Genomic DNA, 27,443 nt, shown 5'->3' with positions numbered 1-27,443 from the left:
CGCGTTGAAATAATTGTTTCTGAGTATATCATGACGCCTTGTTCCAATAAAGAAATGTAAAACATATTTTTTTGCATATTTAAACTGGTCAAAAATTGCGCTAAACACAATGGAAGGGTTAACACCTTTTTGTTGGTCACACTTGATTAGAAAACTGTTTTGTCAACTCTTAATGATTGATTTATAGATTTTTTTTTCTTTTTAATTAGAGGTTTGCATAGGAAAAGGTACATGACGGTACATAAAGGTACAGGCCTAAAAGGATGAACGCCACAAAATAAGCCGTTCGGCTTGTTTCAATTGGGATCCCTTTTAAACTCCCTTTTTGACATGGAATGACAGACGAATAAAACACAGGCTACTGTGCTGAAAATATCGTAAAACTAGTAAAAAAGAAACCACACACACACAGTAGAAAGGGATAGGCCTATGCTTTTTTTTAAATAACACTTTTGAGTTATAGCTGCCTGTAAGTGTATTTCCAGAGCGGTTTACTTTCTACCTTTCTATGTCTATGAATGTAAATCCCTCCTCTCCTTCAAAACCGCCATATTGAAAGATGACACCCTAATTCACCCTATGGACAAAACTGGCCCCTGTAAAAAGTGAAACGATATAAGTCCATATAAATTATACTTAAATGTATACAAAGTTATTCCTCTATTTTGCCAGATGCAGTGAAATAATCCAGGGACTGAAATGATCCAGGACTCATGTTTTTGTAGATCTGCTATTTTTGGCAAGATAGGTTTGTTGTTGAGGTAAAAAATAGCATAGGCCTACCAAGTACAGAGTGAAAGATCAAATGTACTAAAAGTATCAACGATTTAAGTGATGAAATGTCTGAAAAACACATTAACATGAATCCAACATAGACTGATGACAGTGCTGTCAAACACGCCTATGAATCTATATATGAAATCGATGAAAATCTGCATCACTTATTTATACAATATGTAGTGGGGGGTCCCTGCTTCATCTCTCTCTCCGTTGAAAACGTTGAAGACCCCTGGCCTGACATATTAATTAGGCGTGTAACGATAGTAACTGTATCGAAATATCGTTTTAAACGTAAAAAAAAAACAAAGTAGGCCCTATATCGAAATGAAAACAGATAAAATCGAATCGTATCGTTTTATATTGTATCGTATCGAATCGGCAGTGCAAAGAATCGAATGTATCAATACCTACCTACTTGTGCATTGTATTTAGCATTTTTAAGAAGAAAAAATGAAAAGAAGGGGTTTAATTACTTTTCCTTGACCTTTCCATATACTGTAGCTACACTGGTCTATCGATAAATGTGTGTAATCTTTGGGTTCATGTAAAGGAGCAGGTTTGTAAATAGGCCTATACAATGTCCATGTATTTGGCAGATAATCACTGTGTTTACTTATTTATATCCATAATAATACATGTTTCCCTTAAAAACCTGCACTATCCACACCTTTCACACAGATTTAATTTTGTTGCTAAATAGTTACTCTATCGATTTTAAATCATTGAATCGAATTGTATCGTATCGCCAGGAATGAACCAATATCGTTCATGTATCGTATCGTCAACCATGTATCGTGATGTGTATCGAATCACTATTAAAATGTATCGTTACACCCCTAATATTAATACATACCACATACATAACCCCCTGTCCAGTAGGTGGCGGTAGGTATCTGGCTGGCTATGGTACCCTACCGACCGCGAGTTTCTAAATTCTAACCTCGCATCACCAGGCTTTCCGCTATCTAAATTCTAGGAGAGCTCAGAGTGTATATAAGAGAGTTACGTCACGCTTTGAACTCGCCGCAGACCGGAAGTGGCGTCGCATGGAGCCTGTTCTCATTCTTATCGAGGCTCTGCTGCTCTCCTGCCCGTCCGCCCCCACTATAGCCGAGGTATTTTCAATCACTGGTAAGTAGACGAAATCACGTCTTTTTCACCCTTTTAACGCATTCACGGGCCTCTCGTGAATGTGTGAATGCGTGAATGCGTTAAAAGGGTGAAAAATACGTGATTTCGTCTACTTACCAGTGATTGAAAATACCTCGGCTAGTGGGGGCGGACGGGCTGAAGAGCAGCAGAGGCTAGCTAGGAATGAGAACTAGAGATGCAACGTTCGCGAACGAATCGAATCTTTTGAACGGCTCTTTGAACGATGGGATCCGGTTCGCGGAGTAGGGAGCCGTTCATTTGGCTGAATTGGCTCGCGACGCGGTGCGGCGCCGCGATGCGCGGTGCGGCGCGGCAATGTGCAGCTATCTAGGAAGCAAATTAAGACACTACAGTTTGATTTGATCATAGTTTAGACAATTATTAAGCGATTTCTATAATTAAAACGTCTCCATATTGCTTGGGAAGTCCACTTCCATGACAAATGACTGTATTATGTCCCTGTAAATATTTAAATGTTTGCTATTTTAAAATAGCCGATGTACAAGCTCACATTGTGCCAGGCCTAGCCAGTTGGTAAATCCTGGCTATATATGCCGCTAGGGAGGAGCGAGTTCATGGTTGCCTGCTTGGTTTTTTTAAGGTGTTGCATGAATAACATTAGTCAAGGTAGCTTAATTTACACACACATGTTTTATAAAAAGGGTAAATACAAAATTGTGATCTCAACTGTCAGCAGAGGAATGTGGTGCCAGACCGTGCCACCTTGTGGATGTTTCAACAAAAATATATAAATATGCAATGAGCCAAATGAGCCATTCTTTTGAACGGCTCTTTCAAGTGAGCCAGAGCCATGGCTCTGGCTCACTTCAAAGTTTGAGAACAGGCTCCATGCGTGCGCAAGTGCGCATGCGTAAGCTTCCCACCATAGAGTAAATAGGCTTTCCACGCTTACTATGGGAGTCGACGTAAGTGACGTAACTCTCTTATATACACTCTGGGAGAGCTAAGGCAAAACCCCGCCCCTCACTCATTTTTGAAGCTTGTGATTGGCTGAACCGGATGCGGCGGAAGTGCCGTTGCGTTGACCGGTAGTACCCACTACGCATGCGCGTGACGGCATGGAGGCTGTGTGTTTGATGTTGAGCCGCGTTGGTTATTATTTATGATGGTTTAATTAAACTTAACGGATCATTAATTAAACGTTTTGAGTCGCAATGAGCGCCTAGACACTCTGACACAACAACACAACAACACAGGACCAATGACAGCCAACGAGGATCAGGAGGTAAGACTCTTAAGAGGAGAAACTGACACAAAAACCACCAATAATAATAAACTACTTGAATACCGGTTGGCTGGTAGCTCTGGTCCATAGCGTTAGCAGGAGTTCTCCTAAACCAGGGGTCTTCAACAGGGGGTCCGGGACCCCTAGGCCTAGGGGGTCCTCAGACATTCTGGCCGTGATAGAAACTTTTCTTTTCTCCTTGTTTATATTAACCACTTGAACCCTAGTGCCCATAATATTGGGAGAACTTTAGCCAAGCACATTTTGTTGTCAGCTTGTAGATCGGCTATTTTCGGCGAAAAGAGCTTTGGTGTAGAGGGGGGAAAAGAGCAGACCAAGTACAGAGTGAAAGGTTTATTGAGTATTGATGGTTCAAGTAAAAGCGTGGTTAAATATCTGAAAACACAAATCGACATGAATCCAAAATACACTGATGATTGTGCTGTCAAACTATGGAATCTATGAACAGGTTGTGGGGGTCCCTGCTTCATCTCTCTCTCAACTAGGGGGTCCTCGACCTGAAAACGTTGAAGACCCCTGTCCTTAAACGCTATGTCAATTCAATTCAAAGGAGCTTTATTGGCGCGAGAAAACATACGTGTACATTGCCAACATAAAAACAGCTGAAAATGGGGAACATAATATACAATTTTAGGGGGTACAGCATTGTGTAAACATAAATGTCACATTGTGTCATCATTATAGCAGCATTGTTTATTTTTCTCAATACAATTTAAATAGTATAAGAGAAAAAAAAAACAGATTTGAAATGCATTTAAAGGTATCAGCTCTGTTTCATACTGTACGTGCAGTAGATCTAGATGACATTACATAGTGTGCAGTCCTTAGGGTCCATTCCCACTGGGCCAGATAACAGACAAAAAAAATCTCTTTCTCCAGATATTTTTCCATTCAAAGTGGATGGTAGATACAGATAAAAAAAAAATATCTGCCACAGATAAAAGAAATATCTGTGGCAAATATTTTTTTTTATCTGTAAAAGAGATTTCTTTATCTGTTATCTGGCCCAGTGGGAATGGGCCTTTAGGGTGGTTGTTGTATTCCATTCTCCAGCCTTCTTTTATCACAACAGTTCACACATCTTGCTGCTGTGTTCGCACATTGTTGTATTTCTTCCAGTAGGTATGGGAGTTTTTTTTTTTTGTCGTTGGTCATGTTTTCAAACTCACTTTGGGTGTGTGTAATCTGTGGGAAGTATGTGCTTCGTGTGGTATTTATATGTCACTATCCAACACTAAAGCCTCTATCCGAGTCCAGGGTGAAGAGCTATTCACTTCACTGTGTTGTAGTTTCCTAGCTATCACCTAGGCTTTGTTATGTATTTTTAGGTGATAGCTAGAAAACTACAGCGCGGTGAAGTGAATAGCTCTTCACCCTGGACTCTGATAGAGGCTGTGCCGGCAGAAAGCCTGCGCACCTTCTCGTCTGTTGTAAAAATATAAAATACAGTTTCGCTGCTCACCAAAACAAAGACGGCTTTATGGAGCTGGAAGCCTGCTGTCCTTAGTGGCAACACTCTGAGCCCCCACCTCACGTCTAAAATACACTTTTTGTCCAGAAAAGAAAATCTGATCAACGGACATTTCTATTGACAAGATCTGCTGATTAGAGATGTCCGGTGAAATATTGTCTTTTCTGGCTAAAAGGTGTATTTTAGACGTGAGGTGGGGTGCTCCGAGTGTTGCCACTAAGGAAAGTAGGCTTTCACCGTCTTTGTTCTGGTGAGTGAGTGGCGAAAGTGTTGTTATTTTTACGACCAGTCAAGAGGGTGCGCAGGCATGACACAGGCACAGTGGATGGTTAGATAGCAGAGGACCAGAGCTAATAGTAGGCTAGAGACAGGCTGACAACAGCTAGATTTGATCTGCTATTATCCACCACCAACTATATCAGTGTTTCTCAAAATGTCAAGGTCTCCCCCTTAACTCTGACAGTGTACTACACACATGGGTCCATTTGGTTCCATGTGTGTACACTGTCAGAGTTACAGACCTGTATGAGTCAATTTAGACCCCCTTAAAGGAACCCACAGAGTCTCTGGAATCCACTTTGAGAAAGACTTACCATATAAATCCATTTAGCACCCCTTTTCTGGGAATATACACTGTGCATTAGGTGATAACTGAAGAAATTATAGCTTATACATCAGGGCATGACATGATTAAGGCTTGTCCTGTTATCTGGGACAACTAACACATCTTTATGGACATGTTCATTAAAAATGTACTTGTCCGTTGGACAAGTACTGGCACTTGGTTTCACCTTTTCTGTGACGCTCCTAGCAGCTTTTTGCTGTATGCAGACTGTGGAGGGGGGCAAGGGGGTTCTTATTTATTTGTCAAATTAAATAAATATAAAAAACTTAGAAATGACTGTGAATGACTGCAAATTTATATCCGGACGAGTGACTTTTATGCCGATACGATGAAACTATACGGAATCTATGAAAATGTCTCTCTCTCTCTCTCATTTCACTCTCAACTAAGGGGTCCTTGGCCTGAAAACATTGAAGACCCCTGCTATATATACTTAGATTACTATTTCTATGCATTTGATGGATTGATATTGATGTATTACCTTACTTACTGTAAGTCGCTCTGGATTAAGAGCGTTGCCTAAATGCCTACATTTGACACAAATGTTGTTTGAGAGGGAATTTCCAGCGTTGCCGCAGAATACTTTGATAATATTTGTAATTGATCACTTTAGTAAGTTTAATCACTTAGATTCTCTATGCTTAGTAAAACAGACCTGATTTGCACTGTACTTCTTTTTCCTTCCACCGCATATCTCTTCACCAAAAATAACAGATCTACAGATCTGATTTGGTAGGCTGAAAAAAAAAAGACTGTATGAAGTACGTTTGACCAATTTTATAGTGGTACCGGATATGCAGCTCATCAAATAAAAGGTGAATTGATCCCAGTCCATGACGGAGGATAATTTCACGATAAATTTAAATCTCCACGATACGATTATTGTGAGTGTTTTGTATCACGATAAACGATAATAATGATTGTCGTCCCATCGCTAGTACCTGCGTGCGTGCGTGCGTGCGTGTGTGCGTGCGTGCGTGCGTGCGTGCGTGCGTGCGTGCGTGCGTGCGTGCGTGCGTGCGTGCGTGTGTGTGTGAGGAGGCGTTGTTTCCTTTACCCATGACTGTTGTCTGCTGTGTTTGACATGTATGCCAACAGTATTGTATGTAACAATGTTCTGCCCTGCATGCACTTTGTAACTGACTGTTTTCCTAATTATCTGACTGCACTGGTATTGGTTGTGTCCTTTGTACAAGGCATTCTTGTACTTCTGCTTATGTGGACATAAACATTTTCTGTGTGTGTGTGTGTGTGTGTGTGTGCGTGTGCGTGTGCGTGTGTGTCTCAGATGGAGCTGGAGGCTCTACGCTCCATCTACGAGGGAGACGAGTGTTTCAAGGAGATCACCGCTGTGTCCTTTCAGTTCAGGGTGAGGAGGACATCACCTTATCACCTATTACACCTTTATCATCACGTAACTCTCAAATACCTGGAACGCGCCCGAGTCGCGTTAGATTTTGACCACTTTAACCATTATTTTATGCCTTAACTATTGAAAAACAGCAGATATACAAGCTCACAGAGCGGCACCGAGTGTCGCGCTGCAAGCTTGTAGATCTGCTATTTTTGAAAAATCGTGAAAATGAGTCTTTGAATATCTTTGACCCGATCTTTGACCCGACTTCTAAATCCTTCCTCTAAATCAGTGGTACTAAAACATTTCATGTCAAGGACCCCCAAAATGTATTTAAAAATATTTATTTGGACGCAGACTCCCATCTCAAAATATGTTGTTCCAGGGACCCCCCAGAAGCAGAGATTTGAGTTACAAAAGTCTGTTTTGAAAAATATATATTGAAAAATGTGCACACATTTTCAAGATTTTTCAGAAAATAGCAGATCTACAGGCACCACGCTGTGAGCTTGTATATCTGCTATTTTTCAATAGTTAAAGCAGTCAATAATCCTAGGCCTAAATGGGTTAATGCACATTTTATATTATCTTTTCAGGCCGCGACCCCCAAAACAATCATATTTTAACTGGGGACTCCCCACCCTGACGAGCATTAAGAGTTGAGGCGTTACATTTTGTATAACACAGTTCTATTGTGAAAATATTTAACAATTTGGCCAATGTTTAATTTGTCATTTTAGAGATATTAAAAGGTCCTTAAATTGTCACTTTAGAAATGTGCATATACCCTCTATACACTTAAACTTTATGTTGGTTTGATTACTGTTGAGTGAGAAAACAATGTTGCACATTAAAGGAGAGAACCACACATTTTCAACATTGAACCATGTCATTAATATACCTTAGAGAAGTTGTGAGGAAATAAATTCTGTGTTGCCTAGAACTGGAGGATTGATTTTGGGGTTTGTATTGCAAAGTACACAGTGAGTACACCCTTTAAACACCACCAATCAGTGTAAATAAAACGTTGTAGGCACACTCCCTAGAGGCCGAGGAAAAACCTTTGCCCTGCAATTTTTCCACATAATGCCTTTTATAGCGCCACCAGGAGGCCCAAACACATCATTTGTGGGGTGGGCTTTTACAAAAAGAGAGTGTTCTTGCAGTGACTCAGTAGGGCCTTTTCCACCGGCAAAGAACCGGTTCTGGTTCTTTCTCCCGCCTATGGGATGAACCAGAGGTGAGCTTTTCCACCGAGAACCTAAGTTGGTTCCGAACCGTAAAAGTTGGTTCTGAACAGGAACCACAAAATCCTTGGTTCCTCTGGTTCAATCATGGTTAATTCTGGTGGAAACGCAAGACGGTTTACAAGAACGAACCAAGGTTCTAGCAGTGACTCTGAGTGTTCTGTTAACAGATAGGGGAGCTGGAAGACTCCAGAGCCTTCATGCTGGACGTGTCCTGCATTGACTCAGTGTTCTGGTTGCAGATAGTTCTAGCAGTGACTCAGTGTTCTGGTTGCAGATAGTTCTAGCAGTGACTCAGTGTTCTGATTGCAGATAGTTCTAGCAGTGACTCAGTGAGTGTTCTGTTAACAGATAGGGGAGCTGGAAGACTCCAGAGCCTTCATGCTGGACGTGTCCTGGCCAGAGACGTATCCTGAATCTGTGCCTCAGATGTCCCTGGACGCCTTCTTTAACAACAGAATGTAAGTGTTTTACAAGGACAACTCTGCACTAAAAAACATACAGTATTGTTGCATTTTACTGCTTAATGACTGTTCATGGGGGCCTATTAGGCAGAAATTCCCCCGTTGTCCAGTTTCCCCAGCAGACCTCATAGCATAGAGTGGAGCCCAATAAGCCTATTGCCACTAAGGCTTGCCCACCTGCCCCCGGCAGGTAAATAAAACCTTCGGGCAGGTGAAAGTTTGAAAGGGGCAAGTGCCTCCCCCTGACTACTTAAACAATTTATTGCTTTATTGATTCTTCTTCTTCTTCTTAATTTTTTCTTCTTTTTCATGAATCTGTTTTTAGTTCGTCATTGTACACACATCCATGCCTTGGTTGTCCCACACCAGCCACCCACAGTCTGATAAACAAATGTGTTTTGCCAAGACCCGGAAAAGACACACTGTGATTGGCCAAGTCATTTTGATGGGCAGTTGTGTCGAACGCTCGCCCCAAAACATTAGCTCAACATTAGCCCATAGCGTAGGTCTAAATGTGTTACTGGACCTCTGAGTCTACATACATAAAGTTGATTGATTGATTGATTGATTGATTGATTGATTGATTGATTACGTGTGTGTTTATGGCTGTCACAATTATTACATAATCGTCTAATCATGATTATTTGACATTATCGCAATTCTTTTGTCATAATCGTCATAATCGTGAATGTTGAAAACATTCACGATTAGTGGAAATAGCAGATCTACAAGCTCACAACGCGTCGCATCGCGGCGCGTTGAGCTTGTAGATCGGCTATTTCCACTATCAAAGTTATTTTTTAATAGTAAGTTGTCAAATATGTCAGTAATTTCTTTGTATATTTAGGTCATGTCTCATATCTACCATGTACAACTTCAAAACCTAAAAGCCAAACAGAAATGTAATTATCAACGACAAAAACACAATTAAATCGTTAATCGCCAATTATTTGAGTGACAATTAATTGTCATGTAAAATCGTGACAGGCTTATCGATTGATTGATTGATTACGTGTGTGTTCTCTCCTCCAGAGCCCCGGAGACCAAGCAGCTGATCCTGTCCCGGCTGGAAGAGCAGGCAGAGGGCAACCTGGGCACTGCCATGATGTACACTCTGTTTGAGTGGGCCAAGGAGAACCAGCTGGACCTGATGGAAAACCACCAGCCTGTCACCAACGTGGTACGTACTGGATGTGATCTATAGAACCACCAGCCTGTCACCAACGTGGTACGTACTGCATGTGATCTATAGCAGTGGTTCTCAACCTTTTCAGGCCACACCCCCCAAAATAATCATATTTTAACTGGGGACCCCCCACCCCTGACGAGCACTAAGAGTTGAGGCTTTTCATTTTGTATGACACGGTTCTATTGTTGCGAGGCGTTGTGAGCATGTAGATCTGCTATTTTCACAATTTCTGCCTCTAATATTTGACAATTTGACCTATGTTTAATTTGCCATTTTAGAGGTATTAAAAAGTCCTCAAATTGTCACTTTAGAAATGTGCAGATACCCTCTATACACTTAAACTTTATGTTGGTCCGTTTACTTTTGAGTGACAAAACAATGTTTCACATTACTTTAATCTTCTAAGGACCCCCCCCCCCCCAAAATAATTTGGGGACCCGCCTGGGGGTCCCGACCCACAGGGAGGCAGGCACAGAGATGGGTGAACAAATGCTATTGGCCGCTGGGATTCAGCGGCTCGTATCCCCGCCCTTCTGGGTCATAGAACGTGGGGCGCTCGGCCAGCCTGCTGACCCGGTGACCGGGGACTGATTTCAGTCTTGAGGATTCCATAGGGTCTGTTTCTGAGATCAGTGCAGATCTGCAAAAACATGAATAAATAAAATAGGGTCTGTTTCTGAGATCAGTGCAGATCTGCAAAAACATGAATAAATAAAATAGGGTCTGTTTCTGAGATCAGTGCAGATCTGCAAAAACATGAATAAATAAAATAGGGTCTGTTTCTGAGATCAGTGCAGATCTGCAAAAACATGAATAAATAAAATAGGGTCTGTTTCTGAGATCAGTGCAGATCTGCAAAAACATGAATAAATAAAATAGGGTCTGTTTCTGAGATCAGTGCAGATCTGCAAAAACATGAATAAATAAAATAGGGTCTGTTTCTGAGATCAGTGCAGATCTGCAAAAACATGAATAAATAAAATAGGGTCTGTTTCTGAGATCAGTGCAGATCTGCAAAAACATGAATAAATAAAATAGGGTCTGTTTCTGAGATCAGTGCAGATCTGCAAAAACATGAATAAATAAAATAGGGTCTGTTTCTGAGATCAGTGCAGATCTGCAAAAACATGAATAAATAAAATAGGGTCTGTTTCTGAGATCAGTGCAGATCTGCAAAAACATGAATAAATAAAATAGGGTCTGTTTCTGAGATCAGTGCAGATCTGCAAAAACATGAATAAATAAAATAGGGTCTGTTTCTGAGATCAGTGCAGATCTGCAAAAACATGAATAAATAAAATAGGGTCTGTTTCTGAGATCAGTGCAGATCTGCAAAAACATGAATAAATAAAATAGGGTCTGTTTCTGAGATCAGTGCAGATCTGCAAAAACATGAATAAATAAAATAGGGTCTGTTTCTGAGATCAGTGCAGATCTGCAAAAACATGAATAAATAAAATAGGGTCTGTTTCTGAGATCAGTGCAGATCTGCAAAAACATGAATAAATAAAATAGGGTCTGTTTCTGAGATCAGTGCAGATCTGCAAAAACATGAATAAATAAAATAGGGTCTGTTTCTGAGATCAGTGCAGATCTGCAAAAACATGAATAAATAAAATAGGGTCTGTTTCTGAGATCAGTGCAGATCTGCAAAAACATGAATAAATAAAATAGGGTCTGTTTCTGAGATAGTGCAGATCTGCAAAAACAGGAATAAATAAAATAAGGAGGAGGTGTAGCGATGGCCACGGCGTGAATGACAAAGTTGTCAAAAAGTCTAGTGATCTCCAAACTAAAAAGCAGTTATAATTTCAAGATATGAGTATTTGAATTGGCCAGCCAAGCAATAGAATACAACAGGACTTCAGAAGATATTTCTATAAAATAAAGCATCTTTGGCACACATACATTCAGTGAAAGCAGTTCAGAACTTCAGGAGAAAAATAAATACAAATAATATAATAATATAATTATATATACATGTGTGCGCTGCACATGGCATGTTTCAAGAAATCACATATTGGGACATGGTCTGAAAATAATTTCAGTCTTGTGATTCTTTTTGGCTTTAACCCCTGTGCTCTACTCTCCACAGACCTCCATCTCTGACAACAACAACTCCAGCAGCAACGTCCCGGCAGGCAAGAAGAAGGAGAAGAAAGAACAGCTGTCCAAGTCTCAGAAGAAGAAGATCACCAGCAGAACAGGTGAATGAAGCGTGTCATCATTTCCACACAACATAATCTTTGACGTCCCATATTTCCTGTTTTGACCGGATCTAGGTTTCCGTATCCCGTCTAAGGCCCAATCATAGCTCCGCTCCCATAGGTTTGCATTGGTCTGCACGGCCATAGCATGGTCTTTTTTCACACAGATTTTTTTATTTGGAAGCCGTTATGATTCTGATAGTAGATATAGGATGATAGTGTTTCTTTGAGACAGGTCGGAACAGTCGCTTGCTTAAGTGACAGATTGAAGATGTCTGCAAAGACTGCAGCAAGCAATAATCAGCAAACCATAATCGTGATATGTAAACTTTCATATTGTCCCATCCCTACTCATTTCTAAACACTTCCAATTTCACTTGTTTATCCTGTGTACTGTATACGAGGCCTGTCTACTGATTGGATAAAACTAAATTACCAATTTATTTTCTGTTCACTAAGGAGTTGCGGAAACAACCAGACCCCTAGAGAGAGAAAGTAATGACACTTACGTTGACTCCCATTGTAAGCCTTTCCACGCTTAGTGTCAGGATGAATTTTCATTTTGCCAATCTTTATGTATTTTTTGGGTGTCCCACCAGCACGTTCTATCCTCACAAAGTCCTATTTCTGACCATTGTGTCTTTCTCAGTTTATGGGCAGATCTATGTGAGCAGGTCTCAGAACGGGCTGTCTGATTTTAGGTCCGATTGCGACGTCACAATCGGGACCTACTGCTACTGCTGTGCTGTGAGTGGGGGTTGGGGAGGGGAGGGCAGGCCTGAGAAGGAGGCAGGAGGAGCTGGGAGAGGGTTGGGGAGGGGTGGGCAGGCCTGCTGAGCTGGAGGTGGGGAGAAGTGTGTGGCCAAAACTGGCTCAATAGTGCAGTCCTCCCACTCAGGACAAGGTGGTACTGCAGCTGAAAATGCTCTGAAAGCCAGGCAGAAATGACAGGGGCTCTGTATTCAGGAGTGGTAATTTAGCCTCAAACCTTTTGAAAAATGTTTTTGGGACACAAACAATGTTATTTAAATTATTTTTAAATGCATGGTGTAGAACCTTTAGTTTTAGAACACAGTCCTTATTTGAGACAATCTAAAAATCACACCCATACACGTTAGGAACCGTTTGCACCGCTCAAAAAGGGTCTTTGGGAATTCTGAATTGAGAGAAAATTTCTCAAACGCGACACACGTGCATATCTCCTTGTATGGGCCGTTCTGTCCGTGATGTCGCTTATCTCCATACATGGAGTTACGTGCTTGTACGGACACTCATACATACACACAAAGCCAGACATAGGAGCGGTTAGCACCGCTAAAAGAAAAAAATCAAACCTCGGTTCGAAGTGAAGCGGTGGACAGATAAAACCTCTATTCTGAATGTATTTGTGGCTTACTACATATTTTAAACCCTGAAGGCCAAATTATCATGTGAAGCTTGACCAATCCTCAAAGTATCCATTCATCTAACCGGGAGGGACATCGACATTTTGCTTTTTGAAAAAGCCTATTCATTCTGGACTGATATTTTACACGTACGGGACAGGAAAAACCTGTTCATTCTGGCCTGGAGTGACCATATATGGACATAAGGTAACTTACTTTGTGTTTTTGAAAAACCCTGTTCATTCTGGACTGAGATCACCATATATGGTAATTAAACGGACATTCTGTGGGACAGGAAAAACCTGTTCATTCTGGCCTGGAGTGACCATATATGGACATAAGGTAACATACTTTGTGTTTTTGAAAAACCCTGTTAATTCTGGACTGAGATCACCATATATGGTAATTAAACGGACATTCTGTTTTTGAAAAAGCCTGTTCATTCTGGACTGAAATGACCATATATGGGCGTGATACACACAAAGCCATTCATTGGAAGCGGTTTTCACCGCTTCAAAAAATAATAATGTTGAAGTATGACATCATCGCGACGTGATGTCATACGTGCTTTTTCAAGTCATTGACCATATTCAAACCACGGCCATCTTGGATCACATGACCACATGGGGTGGGCAACGCAGCCAACCAGAAGCCTCCGCCTTACCCGACAGCTTCTGATTGGCTGTGTTGCCACCCCATGTGGTCATGTGATGACGTACTGACAAGTACTGTGATGTCAGCATTTCGTAGAGAATGACAGGAACGCGGTTCAACGCCACAATGCATTATTGTTCTCCTCACCTCGTGAGTGCTGGGAATTGAATTCCCCGACATTTTTTTCTTTTAGCAGCTTGTACAAATCTAACGGGGTCCATTCGGTTGGTTTGGTTACATTTTGTAACAAATGGACACGGTCATTTGATCCTTTATTATTGTTAACTTAAAATAATGGGACAGCTATTAACAAGATGCCAATATCAAGAGGATGCCGCCTTCCCTAAGGACCACTTAAGGTGGAAGACGGAGGCCTTGAGAATCTCCCCGGAAGGAAAACTCAGATATAATAACACAGAAGAGCCCGAAAGGGGTGAGGACATTTCCGCCCACCGGACGGACGGCGGGCGCGGCCCCGTGCCAGCCGCTCCTCTGCCGCCTCCGAGGCAGGATATGCCAACGCTGGACGCCTTGAGAGGCTCGTCAAAAGGACGACTCAAGTATGACGCGGGCTGGCTGGAAAGGGGCGAGGACGTTTTGGCGGGTTACGACGACGCCCCCGGTTTGTTTCCCCTCTCCCGGCTTGTCCTGAGCCGACTCGGCCCCCGATCTCGCCAGAAGTCCTGCTCCCTCGGATCGGTCTCTCGCAACTCGGTCCTGTCTCCGCTCTCCGTGAGCTCGTTATCGTCTACCACCCCTCAAGAAAATGGCTTTTCGACTTCACTCGTGACCCCTTCCACAAAGACCGAAGACCACGACGGTGTCGGGAAGAATGCTCCAGGAGAGGCTCTCGGTTCCGTCCAGCGGAGAGACGTCCTTTCCCTGTTGTCTCCCAAGGCGACGCGAGCGGCGGGCCGCCTCCGCGTTTGCGAAGAGAAGCGGCGGGTCGCGGCACGCGCCGAGCTCGATCTGAGGCAGGAGACGCAGCGGCAGCTGTCGGCCTCGGCGGCGGACGACGCGGCGGAGCAGCTCAAGCGCTTCGAGGAACTGCGGGAGCTGAAGCGGTGCCAGGAGCGGCAGAGCGAGATGGACGCGCCGCAAGACAAAAGAGAAGCGGAGGAAGAGAGCGCCGTCGGCCGCCACAACAAGCTGATGGAAGAGCAGAAACTCAGGATCGAACACCGCCAGCGGGAGGCGGAGCAGCGCCTGCAGGAGGAGGCCGATGCGGAGAGGCGGAGGCAGGCGGACGAGAAGGGCAGAGAGAGGTTGCGGAGACTCGAGGTCATCCAGGAAGAGATCCTGCAACTCAACCGGCTCGTAGAACCAAAAACGGCCGCCGACGTTCCGTCCCACGGCACCAGCGGCGAGCAGCTCTGCTCCCAGGTGTCCGAGGCGCTGCGCCGCGCGACCGATGCCGGCGAGTTCCCCTCCGAGAATGAGGTGACGACGGCAACACTGGCCCGGCAGGAGATGCGGGGCCTCGTCAGGATGACGCAGGAGGCCGGGGAGACGAAGAGGAAGGAGGAAGAGGAGGCGCGGTGGCGGAAGCAGGCAGAGCAGGAGCAGAAGAGGAAGAAAAAGGTGTGCGTTATCGCCACGGAGGAAGAAGCAGCGCGGGCCGGAGACCTACAGCAGGCCCAGGCCGAAGACGGCACCCTGAGGTGGTACCGTGAGCTTCAGGACGCCGCGGCCCGCTGCGCACGCTCCTTCCAGGACCTGAACGAACCCCAGGACCTGCAGACCAAGACGCTGAGGAGGGAGCTCCAAAAGGCGGCCACCATCCCGGTCAGTCAGATCTCCTGCGAGTCGGGCTCGCGGCTCCGCGAGATCCACGGCAGGCTGAGCGAGCTGCTGCGCGGCGGGGCCGTGGCCACGGGCGCCTCCTTCTCCGCCTCGCAGCACCCCGGGGGGCCGGAGTACGTGGCCTACAAGCTGGCGGAGAAGCTGGTGAGCCAAGGGGAGGTGGAGGTGGCGTCGCACCACGAGGCCGCCTTCCCCATCGCCGCCGTGGCCCTGGGCCTCTGGGAGACGCACCCCAGGGTGGGGGAGCTCTTCCTCGCCCACCTGCACAAGAGGTGCCCGTACGCCGTGCCCATAGTGCCCGCGGCCACCGACGCCACCTCGGCCGAGGAGCGCCGGAGGCTCCTGGGCTACCGCATGGACCGCGACGAGGGCCAGGACGCCTTCCTGAAGAGGATGTCTGGGATGATGCGTCTGTACGCCGCCGTCATGCAGCAGAGGGGAGGCCCCTTCGCCCCCGCCGCGGCCCCTCACCCGCACGGCCTGAACCACGCCTGGCGCTGGCTGGCGCAGACGCTCAACGGCGAGCCGCTGGCTGACGTCACGGCCACGCTGCTGTTCGACTTCCTGGAGGTGTGCGGCCACGCGCTGGCCCGGCAGTACCAGGGCCAGTTCTGGAAGCTCATGCAGCTGCTCAGGGACGACTTCCTGCCCCGGGTGGAGGCGGTGGCGCGGGGTGGTGGCGGCGGCGCGGGCCAGGCGGCGCCCGTCGCCAGGCTCCGGGAGCTGGTGGAGGCGGCGCTCGCGAGCAGGCGTATGGTACTGCCCAAAGGCCAGCTTAGCTCGGCCTTCTGGAAGTCATGATTAAGTGTAAATGGTGCTACTAGTCCATGGGCCATACGAGATGTCGCTCTCCAAAAGGTGGCAAAGGTTGCCATGCATTTTTGAAAAGCTCTGTATCTGTAGATTATATGTTGGTATAATGGCCCTTTCTGAGACACAGATAATTGGTGTTATCAGCCGCTAGAGTTGGTGTCCCATTAATTCACTTTACTATACAGGGGGGAAAAAGCAAAAAAAAAAAAAAATCTGGTTTAAGTAGCATATGAGGGATCAAACTAGGAGTTTTTCATAATCCTGAAGCCATTGCAAGCATTTGTTTTGGACAAAAAACATTCCTTGGGCTAAAATATCCCCCACAAAACTGTGAAAAGTGATGACTCATCACTTTTTAATCACTAAACATTAGTTTTGGGAACCCTCCGTGTTCTAATGACGGTTTCTCTACCCCTGAGCCACTGCCGCCTGATTACTGTTATCGATGTGATCTTACACAGCTAGAAGGTCCTGGGTCCCGATTCCCGCCGGGGGACGCAGGGGGCGTGTTCTCTCCTTTAAGTTGTCAGACCTAACAGCCACTTTAACGCCATCACAAAGTCAGCCTACTGTCACCTCAAAAGCACAGCACGGGTTAAAAGTCTATGTAAAAAGAATTGTGTCTTCGCAGTAGACTTACCGGTACTAATGTAACGGTGGCTGGTGTTACTGGTCTCCCTAAAAAAAAAGAAAACAGACAACTGCAGTTGATTCAGGACCACTGCTGCTCGACTCACTACAGGGTTCCCACGGTCATGAAATTCCTGGAAATATTTTGAAATTAGAAAAATATTTTTCCAGTACTGGAGAAGTTTGGGAATTGATCAAGGGTCCTGGAAGGTCCTGGAAAAAATAGCTATGCATTGTCTTTGGTTATTGATTTTGTTAATACCTCTGAAATGACAAATTAAACATGGGCCAAAATGTCAAACATTAGAGGCAGAAATTTTGAAAATTGCCGTTGCGAGGCGTTGTGAGCATGTAGATCTGCTATTTTCACAATAAAACCGTGTCATACAAAATTCCTCAACTCTTAGTGCTCGTCAGGGTGGGGGGTCCCCAGTTAAAACATGATTATTTTGGGGGTCACAGCCTGAAAAGGTTGAGAACCACTGGCATACACTACCTGTCTTTGGGCATTGCGCATAGGAGTAAGCGACTTGTTATTGAGCTGAATTATTGTTATATAGCCCGGAAATTGGGTTATATATTCTGGAAAAGTTTTGGAAATTATTTGGTAAAAATGCGTGGGAACCCTGTCACTAATTGTGGGTTCGCTGAAAGCGAGCATGCGTATGTGTCCTCTTCATTATTTATCTATCAGTCAAGTTCTCCTTGACAGTACAATGGCAGGGCCCTTAGCCAATGAGGTGCAGCCAAAGGGTAGATCTTTGTGCCCATACATGGTGTTACATGCGAGCCCACACAGTATTTCTATCTAATATATATTTACTAATACCACGAAAGTGGAGCTCATTACTGCAGTTCTTAAATCCTTACACTGGCTCCCTGTAAGGTTAAAAAATCCATTTCAAAATATAAAGCTTTGAATGGTTTAAATACGATTTCAATTAAGGCTGGGCAATATATCGGAAAATGTATCGATCCCGAGGTATCAACATGCAAGGTATACATATCGACAAAGACTGTTTGAAATGAGGTATTTGTGCACGTGTCAAATTAACTAACAGACACACTATGCATGCACGTAGCACATGCAAAAAAGCAGTCCATCTGTAACCAGGTGTGGTTATTTCAATAAAAACACTGTTGGAAAATGAAAATAAGCCATTTCATGTCTTTATTCCATGTGTACTGTGCTGTGTGCATGCATGGATATGCTGTTCATTATCTGGGTTAGTAGGCCAGTCAATCTAAGCCAAAAAAAAAGGCCCAACCCAAAAGAAATTGCAATAGTAATCATTCAGGGTTTTCTATGATCCTTTTGGTCATCCAAATAACATCTTAAAAGTTGCGAATGATATATTTAGTGGATCAAGGTAAATTCAGGGGGTTCGAGTTTGGGTCCATTCACTTACAAAACGATGGTTTATTGATGAGTCATCACTTTTTAACAGTTATGTGGGGTCTATTTCTTGCCCAATAAATGTTTTTCGTGCAAAATAAATGCTTGCAATGGATTCTGAATCATGAAAAATCCCTAGTTAGACCCCTCACATGCTACTGAAAGAAGATTATTTGGGGGGTCTTTTTTTCCTGTATAGTAAGTGAATGGACCCAAACCACAATCATGTCCTTCAAAAGGAAGGACGAGGTAACGTAAACAGCAGACATTTAGAAGGCAGGAGAGAAGAGACCTTTTAGCGGTAAAGGTCCAACAGCCAATCGATCGTCCTGTATCTGGGTTCATCCAACACCAATTTTGGTTGTATTTCTTCATACTTGAAAATCCTATACATTTAAAAAAAAAATCAAACCTCGGTTCGAAGTGAAGCGGTGAACCTTTATTCTATGTGTTCTAGAGTTATGAACTCTGTGATCTATACATCTATACAGTTATGGACTCTGTGATCTATTCATTCTTTATATATTCTGAATTCTACATTCTTTATATATTCTGAATGAATATATAAAGAATGGTGGGCCAAATTCATCATGTGAAGCTTGACCAATCCTCAAAGTATCCATTCATCAGACCGGGAGGGACACTACACACATATTCTGGACGTACAGGACAGATAAAACCTGTTCATTCTGAACTGAAATGGCCATATATGGACATGGGACTTTTTTAAAAAGCCTATTCATTCTGGACTGATATTCTGGACGTACGGGACAGAAAAAACCTATTCATTCTGGACTGGAGTGACCATATATGGACATAAGGTGACATACATTGTGTTTTTGAAAAACCCTGTTCATTCTGGACTGAGATCACCATATATGGTAATTAAACGGACATTCTGTTTTTGAAAAAGCCTGTTCATTCTGGACTGAAATGACCATATATGGGCGTGATACACACAAAGCCACTCATTGGAAGCGGTTTTCACCGCTTAAAAAAAAGTACAAGCAACTAGACTGCACTCTTTCGAGGTGCCAACTTGTTCTTGTGCAACTGTGGCCTTATATGGCCTACTGCGCCAGTAAAGCATGCAACTACCAGTACTGTGATGGGTGAGGAGTGCTGTGTGTGTGTGTGTGTGTGTGTGTGTGTGTGTGTGGGTGTGTGGGTGTGTGTGTGGGTGTGTGTGTGGGTGGGAATGTGTTGGCACTCTGGTGCTAACTTGCGATTTGTTATTTATATCAGGTTGCACGTCTGCTCCCTCATTGGCTAAACGCCCTACATTTGTAGCCTACCTAAAACTAGAAAAGATGTGGTTGCTGACATGACTATATTCTACAGTAAGCTAACTGTCATGTGAGGCTCCACCAATTGATTTCCTATTGATTCCCACTCCCATTGATTCCCATTGATTTAGAACATGCGTTGTGAGCATGTAGATCTGCTATTTTCACAATGTTTGCCTCTTGCTTACTTAATACAGGGTTCCCACGGTCATGAAATTCCTGGAAACATTTTGAAATTAGAAAAAAAAAAATTCCAGTACTGGAAAAGTTTTGGAATTTATCAAGGGTCCTGGAAGGTCCTGGAAAAAAAATAGCTATGCATCATGTCTTTGGTTATTGATTTTGTTAACATGGGCCAAATTGTCAAATATTAGAGGCAGAAATTGTGAGCATATAGATCTGCTATTTTCACAATAGAACCGTGTTATACAAAATTCCTCAACTCTTAGTGCTCGTTGTCCAAATGATGTGCGTTTGAAAAAGCGAGATGCAAAACTCCCAGGTATTCATGTATTCATGTATTCAGTTATTCAGGTATTCATGTATTCAGGTATTCATGTATTCATGTATTCAGGTATTCATGTATTCATGTATTCAGTTATTCATGTATTCATGTATTCAGGCATTCATGTATTCATGTATTCATGTATTCATGTATTCATCATGTATTCATGTATTCATGTGTTCATGTATTCATGTATTCATCATGTATTCATGTATTCATGTATTCATGTATTCAGGCATTCATGTATTCATGTATTCATGTATTCAGGTATTCATGTATTCATGTATTCATGTATTCATCATGTATTCATGTATTCATGTGTTCATGTATTCATGTTACTCATGTGTTCATGTATTCATGTATTCATGTATTCATGTATTCATGTATTCATCATGTATTCATGTATTCATGTGTTCATGTATTCATGTATTCATCATGTATTCATGTATTCATGTGTTCATGTATTCATGTATTCATGTATTCAGGTATTCAGGTATTCATGTATTCATCATGTATTCATGTATTCAGGTATTCATGTATTCATGTATTCATGTATTCAGGTATTCATGTATTCATCATGTATTCATGTATTCATGTGTTCATGTATTCATGTATTCATCATGTATTCATGTGTTCATGTATTCATGTATTCATGTATTCAGGTATTCATGTATTCATGTATTCAGGTATTCATGTATTCATCATGTATTCATGTATTCATGTATTCATGTATTCATCATGTATTCATGTATTCATCATGTATTCATGTATTCATGTATTCATCATGTATTCATGTATTCATGTATTCATGTGTTCATGTATTCATCATGTATTCATGTATTCATGTATTCATGTATTCATCATGTATTCATGTATACATGGTATTCATGTATTCATGTATTCATCATGTATTCATGTATTCATCATGTATTCATGTATTCATGTATTCATCATGTATTCATGTATTCATGTATTCATGTGTTCATGTATTCATCATGTATTCATGTATTCAGGTATTCATGTATTCATGTATTCATCATGTATTCATGTATTCATGTATTCAGGTATTCAGGTATTCATGTGTTCATGTATTCAGGTATTCATGTATTCAGGTATTCATGTATTCATGTATTCATGTATTCATGGTATTCATGTATTCATGTATTCATGTATTCATGTATTCATCATGTATTCAGGTATTCATGTATTCAGGTATTCAGGTATTCATGTATTCAGGTATTCATGGTATTCATGTATTCATGGTATTCATGTATTCATGTATTCAGGTATTCAGGTATTCATGTATTCATCTGTGCTTTCAGACAACAAAGGGGAGCTCCCCAGAGGATGGGACTGGGTGGACGTGGTCAAGGTATGGTGTCTTCTTGTTCCTGCACTTCCCTTTTTCCCCCACAAGGTGGCAGACATGAAGCTCATTTCAAGAAGTTTCCCAATTTAGGCATCGAGCAGACGCTCTTAATCCGGAGCGATATACAATAGGCAAGACAGCACAAGGTAATGCATCAAATGCATAGAAATAGACCAGGAACAAGCTCACGACACTTTTTGAGCTTGTAGATCTGCTATTTTTGGGGAACCATATTTGTAATGCTGGGGGTTCAAGTGCTTAGTAAGTTCTTTTCGGTCAGTTCTATGGAAAGATGTGTATAGTTCCGTAGCGTAATGATGTAAGATTCTAATAAATAACTATAAATAATTTAGGCTGCCCTGGATGAAAAGGTTTTTTACAGGGTGAACCTGAGTCAAACCAGTTTGGGAAAACCCTGCTATACCACCCTACACACTGTAGCTTTGATGTGTGATAGATAGAGTGCCAAGTCATTTGGCATCAGTCTGTATGTAGAAATGCTGTCTAGATTACATTTTAGCCTTTGCTTAAAGGAGTAGTTCACCCCCAAAATGACTCTTCTTCTATTGATTACTTACGCCATAGAGACTTGAGTTCAATACTGTTTTTTTGACAAAAATATATATATATTTTTGTCGGTTTCCCCATTCACTGCCATGCATTTGGGTCCCCATCCAGGGCCATGCATTTGGGTCCCCATCCGGAATCAATGGGGGTAAATTTACTAAAATCACATTTTTGTCTTAGGAATACGACAAATACAAAAAATATATATATATATATTATTGAACTCAAGTCTCCATGCAATAGATTAGTCCTTTAAACCTGTAAGGTCGTTGAGAAGTGCATTAAATGTCCTTGATTCTCTCTCTCTCTCTCTCTCTCTCTCTCTCTCTCTCTCTCTCCAACAACTCTTCATGGCTGTCCAGCACGTAAGTCAATCAACTTTAATTTAATTCTCTGGAAAAAAAAACACTGATGGTTGAGAGCATCTTTTCCAGTGGTGCCAAGATGACAAATACTGGATGTAATAGGCTTATTCTATAGTGGGATAGGATAGCATGTTGGATGTAATAGGCTTATTCTATAGTGGGATAGGATAGCATGTTGGATGTAATAGGCTTATTCTATAGTGGGATAGGATAGCATGTTGGATGTAATAGGCTTATTCTATAGTGGGATAGGATAGCATGTTGGATGTAATAGGCTTATTCTATAGTGGGATAGGATAGCATGTTGGATGTAATAGGCTTATTCTATAGTGGGATAGGATAGCATGTTGGATGTAATAGGCTTATTCTATAGTGGGATAGGATAGCATGTTGGATGTAATAGGCTTATTCTATAGTGGGATAGGATAGCATGTTGGATGTAATAGGCTTATTCTATAGTGGGATAGGATAGCATGTTGGATGTAATAGGCTTATTCTATAGTGGGATAGGATAGCATGTTGGATGTAATAGGCTTATTCTATAGTGGGATAGGATAGCATGTTGGATGTAATAGGCTTATTCTATAGTGGGATAGGATAGCATGTTGGATGTAATAGGCTTATTCTATAGTGGGATAGGATAGCATGTTGGATGTAATAGGCTTATTCTATAGTGGGATAGGATAGCATGTTGGATGTAATAGGCTTATTCTATAGTGGGATAGGATAGCATGTTGGATGTAATAGGCTTATTCTATAGTGGGATAGGATAGCATGTTGGATGTAATAGGCTTATTCTATAGTGGGATAGGATAGCATGTTGGATGTAATAGGCTTATTCTATAGTGGGATAGGATAGCATGTTGGATGTAATAGGCTTATTCTATAGTGGGATAGGATAGCATGTTGGATGTAATAGGCTTATTCTATAGTGGGATAGGATAGCATGTTGGATGTAATAGGCTTATTCTATAGTGGGATAGGATAGCATGTTGGATGTAATAGGCTTATTCTATAGTGGGATAGGATAGCATGTTGGATGTAATAGGCTTATTCTATAGTGGGATAGGATAGCATGTTGGATGTAATAGGCTTATTCTATAGTGGGATAGGATAGCATGTTGGATGTAATAGGCTTATTCTATAGACGCCTTAATGGTCCACGTCACACTGATATAAACCAGTATGCGCACGCCGGTCGGCACCAAATGAACCCCACCGTTCATAGGATGCAATGGATGGCACTCGTGTTTAAAAATGCATTCCATCAAACTTTCAGATGCCGTTTTTCTCCCAGTGTGGAGGAAGAATGCTTAGGATTTTTACTGTAAATTCTCACTCTTGAAATATATAATCCTTAGTTTCTGTTGATTGTAAACAATAATAGCGATTAAAAACAGTTGTCCTTCAAACCCCACCTCTATTCACCGTCATCAGAACAGAGGGAGCGCTCATGATCACCCACCCGATCCACTGGATCACCAGAGCGTCTACTGCTCGCCCAGCTGCAGTCCATGAAGCCTAATTATGCTCCGTCCTGCGACGGTGTCGCGCGCAGAGCCGCAGACCTCCAAGCTCAGAAGGGTTGCATTGGTGACGCGATGTGAGCTTGTATATCAGCTACTCTTGACGTGGAACACCGTTGCGCAATGAAGTATATATGTCTCGATAAGGGCGCTCCCATGGGAGCACCTCACTAGCACACAAGAGGAGGTTGAATAACCAGTGCACCCCAAAGCAACAGGTTTGGGGATCTGTTGGGAATAAACCCTTTTGCAAATCCCGCCCCATTCTGCCCTGTTACTATGATGGGACATTAACCCTGGGCAGATTGTTTTTATAGTGGAAGTGGATGGGATTTTTTTTCCCTTCATAGCCTCATTACAGCTATATAAAGTACCAAAGGAAAAACACCTAGGTGATATTAATAAAAAGGGAAGACAAAGGTACAGTAGTTACATTGCAAAACAGGGGATTTACCCGAAAATATATGTTTTAATTTGTTTAATCCCAGTGGGACAGAATCCTCTTTGCAGATTCTTTTATAGTGGTAGTGGATGCGATTTTTTTCCCCTTCATAGCCTCATTACAGCTATATAAAGTACCACAAAAAACACATCTACGTGATATTAATAAAAAGGGAAGAAAAAGGTACAGTAATTACATAGCAAAACAGTAGTTTTCCCCCGAAAAATAAATGTTTTAATTAGTTTAATCCTCTGGATAAGAGATAGAAAGAGAAGCGCATTGCATCTTGGGTACTAGGAAGAGGACAGAGAGAATGTTTCTCCTCACATAATAGGCTGGCTTTTCGTAATTCTGCCCATTTAAATTATATGTACCCAATCGTGACTCTTAGACCATTGATAAGGTACATGTGAACTAGTTTGTTGAAGCTTATTCGTTATGATGAGCGAGATCGCTTGACGCTTGCCGTCGCTATCACCGTACCGGCCGATCTCCGTGTCGCGCACTGCGGACAGTTTTTGAAAGGCTGAAGCAACATTCTCCACTGCACAAACTCCACCCCCGATAGCAAAAAGTGAATGTTTTTTTCTGGTTGGCCAGTCAGGGAGTCTCAGGGACCAATCAGAAGGCTGACAAACGGTCTATTGATTACATGATACAGTCACCTGTGCATTCAGTCTCAATGTTTGTAAACAAATAATTGGTCTATAGTGGGATAGGATAGCATGTTGGATGTAATAGGCTTATTCTATAGTGGGATAGGATAGCATGTTGGCGTTAAAATAATACACAATTCACTACAAAGCAGATTTTGTTTTAGTCATAGACTTAACTATTGAAAAATAGCAGATCTACAAGCTCACAGCGTGGCACCGAGTGCAGCGCTGTGAGCTTGTAGATCTGCTATTTTTGAGAAATCGTGAACATTCTTTGAATATTTTGACCCCAATGTTTTCTAAATCCTTCTAAGGTTTTTGAAAAAGATAAAAAAAAAAATGTTTTTATGTCATTGGTTCTCAAACCTTTTCGTGTCAAGGACCCAGAGAATGTAATTGGCCGCCGAACCCCATCTCAAAATATTATGCAACAGGGACACAGAAGCAAATTTCTTTTTTTTTTTTACAAATGTTCGCTTTAAAAAAAAAAGCAGATCTACAAGCTCGCAGCGTTGTAATCCACGAATGGAGAACTGCCCCTAAAATGGTCATTGTATTTAGTTACTTAGGTACTTAGTTTTAGTCACCATAACGTTTTTATTTAGTTTTCGTTAGTGAAAAAAGGTAGTCGACGGAATCAACACTGATTCTAAGGGGCTTTATTGGCATGAGAAAACAAACCTTTGCCAACGGAATTGTCAAAATATTTAAAAAAAGAAGAGAAAAAAAATGGGGAACATACTGTATATACAGTACAGTTGGATCATTGTGTAAACAGACCTACATGTATGTCACATTGCATTGTTTTATTCATGTTATATAATATATACATAAAGTATAAAGCTTTTGGAGACAAACAGCCTCAATCTTTTGCAGTCATTTGGGCCAAAAAGCAGCATTTTTCCCGTAACCCATTTAGACCTGGGAAGATTTGAACCACTTTTAACCATTATTTTATACTTTAGCTATTAAGAAATAGCAGATATACAAGCTCATAGCTCGGCACCAAGTGCTGCGCTATGAGCTTGTTGATCGGCTATTTTTTTTAAATCGTGAACATTTGTGCAAAAGGTACTGTATATATAGATCAATCTCAGAAAGTTAGAATATTTTGTAAAAGTAAATATTCTTGTAACATTCATGTATTCTAGAATCTAGATACATTTAGGGCTGTCACGATATGACATTTTACATGACGATTATTTGTCACTCAAATAATTGCGATTAACGATTTAATTGTGTTTTTGTCGTTGACAATTACATTTCTGCTTTTAAGTTGCAAATGGTAGATATGACACATAATTACTGACATATTTGACAACTTTATACTTAAAAAAGAACATTGATAGTGGAAATAGCCAATCTACAAGCTTGTTGTGAGCTTGTAGATCTGCTATTTCCACTATTTTTGACCATATTTAAATATATGAACATTTTTCAACATGGAAACTATTATGACGATTATGAAAAATAATGACGATTATGAAAAATAATCACGATTATGTCCAAAAATCACGATTAGACAATTATGTCATAATTGTGACAGCCCTAGATACATTATGCAGTGAATTATTCCAAAACTTTTTTTGTTAAAATGTAGATTTTTCTTGTATGGCATACATCTCATGAATATCAAAAGTCCATATTTCAAAATATTCCAATATTACAGGAGTCCACTCAAAACAAGGATTTATAATAGAGAAATGATTGTTTGAAGTCCAGTGGGAAGTTTCCACAGGTAGTTATGATTTGGGCTGCTATGGCATCTGCAATGCTTTTTTACACAATATTCAGATTTTCTGAGATTGATCTTATATATAAAAAAGAAAAAAAATACACTGCCAATTACAACTCCAATGTTTCTTTCTCTGGGTCCCTGGAACTAAACATTTTGAGATGGCGGTCCGCAGCCAAATACATACAATAATTCCTTGACATAAAGAAGTTTGAGCACCACCGATGATCGAAAACCATTTCCGAAAACCATCAGGATTTAGAAGACCTCTTGGAGCTCAGCTCTAATCCCCTTCTCTTCCTTCTCCGTTGTTTTTTAGTTGAGCAAAACGGGAGGAAAAGATGACAACTAAGGCAAAGAGAAGAAGAAGAAGAAGTGCGGAGGTTCGGTCGCCGTTCCCCCGAGGACTCGAAGTGAACCCCCCACCCCCCCTCCCCCTCCCGCCATGAACCAAAAAAAGACCCCCACCAACCTCTCCAGTCCGCGCTCCCGCTGTCCCCTTCAAACCAACGCTTCTCAACCTGCGGCTCACGACCCTCACAACGGGCCCCCCGA

General features: G+C 42.0%; 2 protein-coding genes across 2 annotated transcripts; both read left to right on the top strand.

The window, feature by feature from the left end:
* Positions 1-3,007: 3,007 nt before the first annotated feature.
* rwdd (RWD domain containing 4) lies at positions 3,008-27,240 on the top strand (the record flags this gene model as incomplete). Its single annotated transcript, XM_080742328.1, has 7 exons — positions 3,008-3,178; positions 6,584-6,664; positions 8,248-8,357; positions 9,393-9,540; positions 11,645-11,756; positions 21,551-21,600; positions 27,208-27,240. The coding sequence occupies exons 1-7, from the start codon at positions 3,155-3,157 to the stop codon at positions 27,238-27,240; spliced, it is 558 nt and encodes a 185-aa protein (XP_080598454.1). The 5' UTR covers positions 3,008-3,154.
* Positions 14,090-16,399, top strand: LOC308298574 (mRNA export factor GLE1-like; the record flags this gene model as incomplete). Its single annotated transcript, XM_080742219.1, has 1 exon — positions 14,090-16,399. One exon carries the CDS (start codon positions 14,090-14,092, stop codon positions 16,397-16,399), a length of 2,310 nt encoding a protein of 769 aa, XP_080598345.1.
* Positions 27,241-27,443: the final 203 nt, after the last annotated feature.

Source organism: Nannobrachium achirus, assembly GCF_963921795.1.
Source record: "Nannobrachium achirus genome assembly, chromosome: 14".
NCBI classification, from domain to species: Eukaryota; Metazoa; Chordata; class Actinopteri; order Myctophiformes; family Myctophidae; genus Nannobrachium; species Nannobrachium achirus.
Note: the sequence above shows the minus strand (reverse complement) of the source record. Positions and strands in the feature narration are given on the sequence as shown.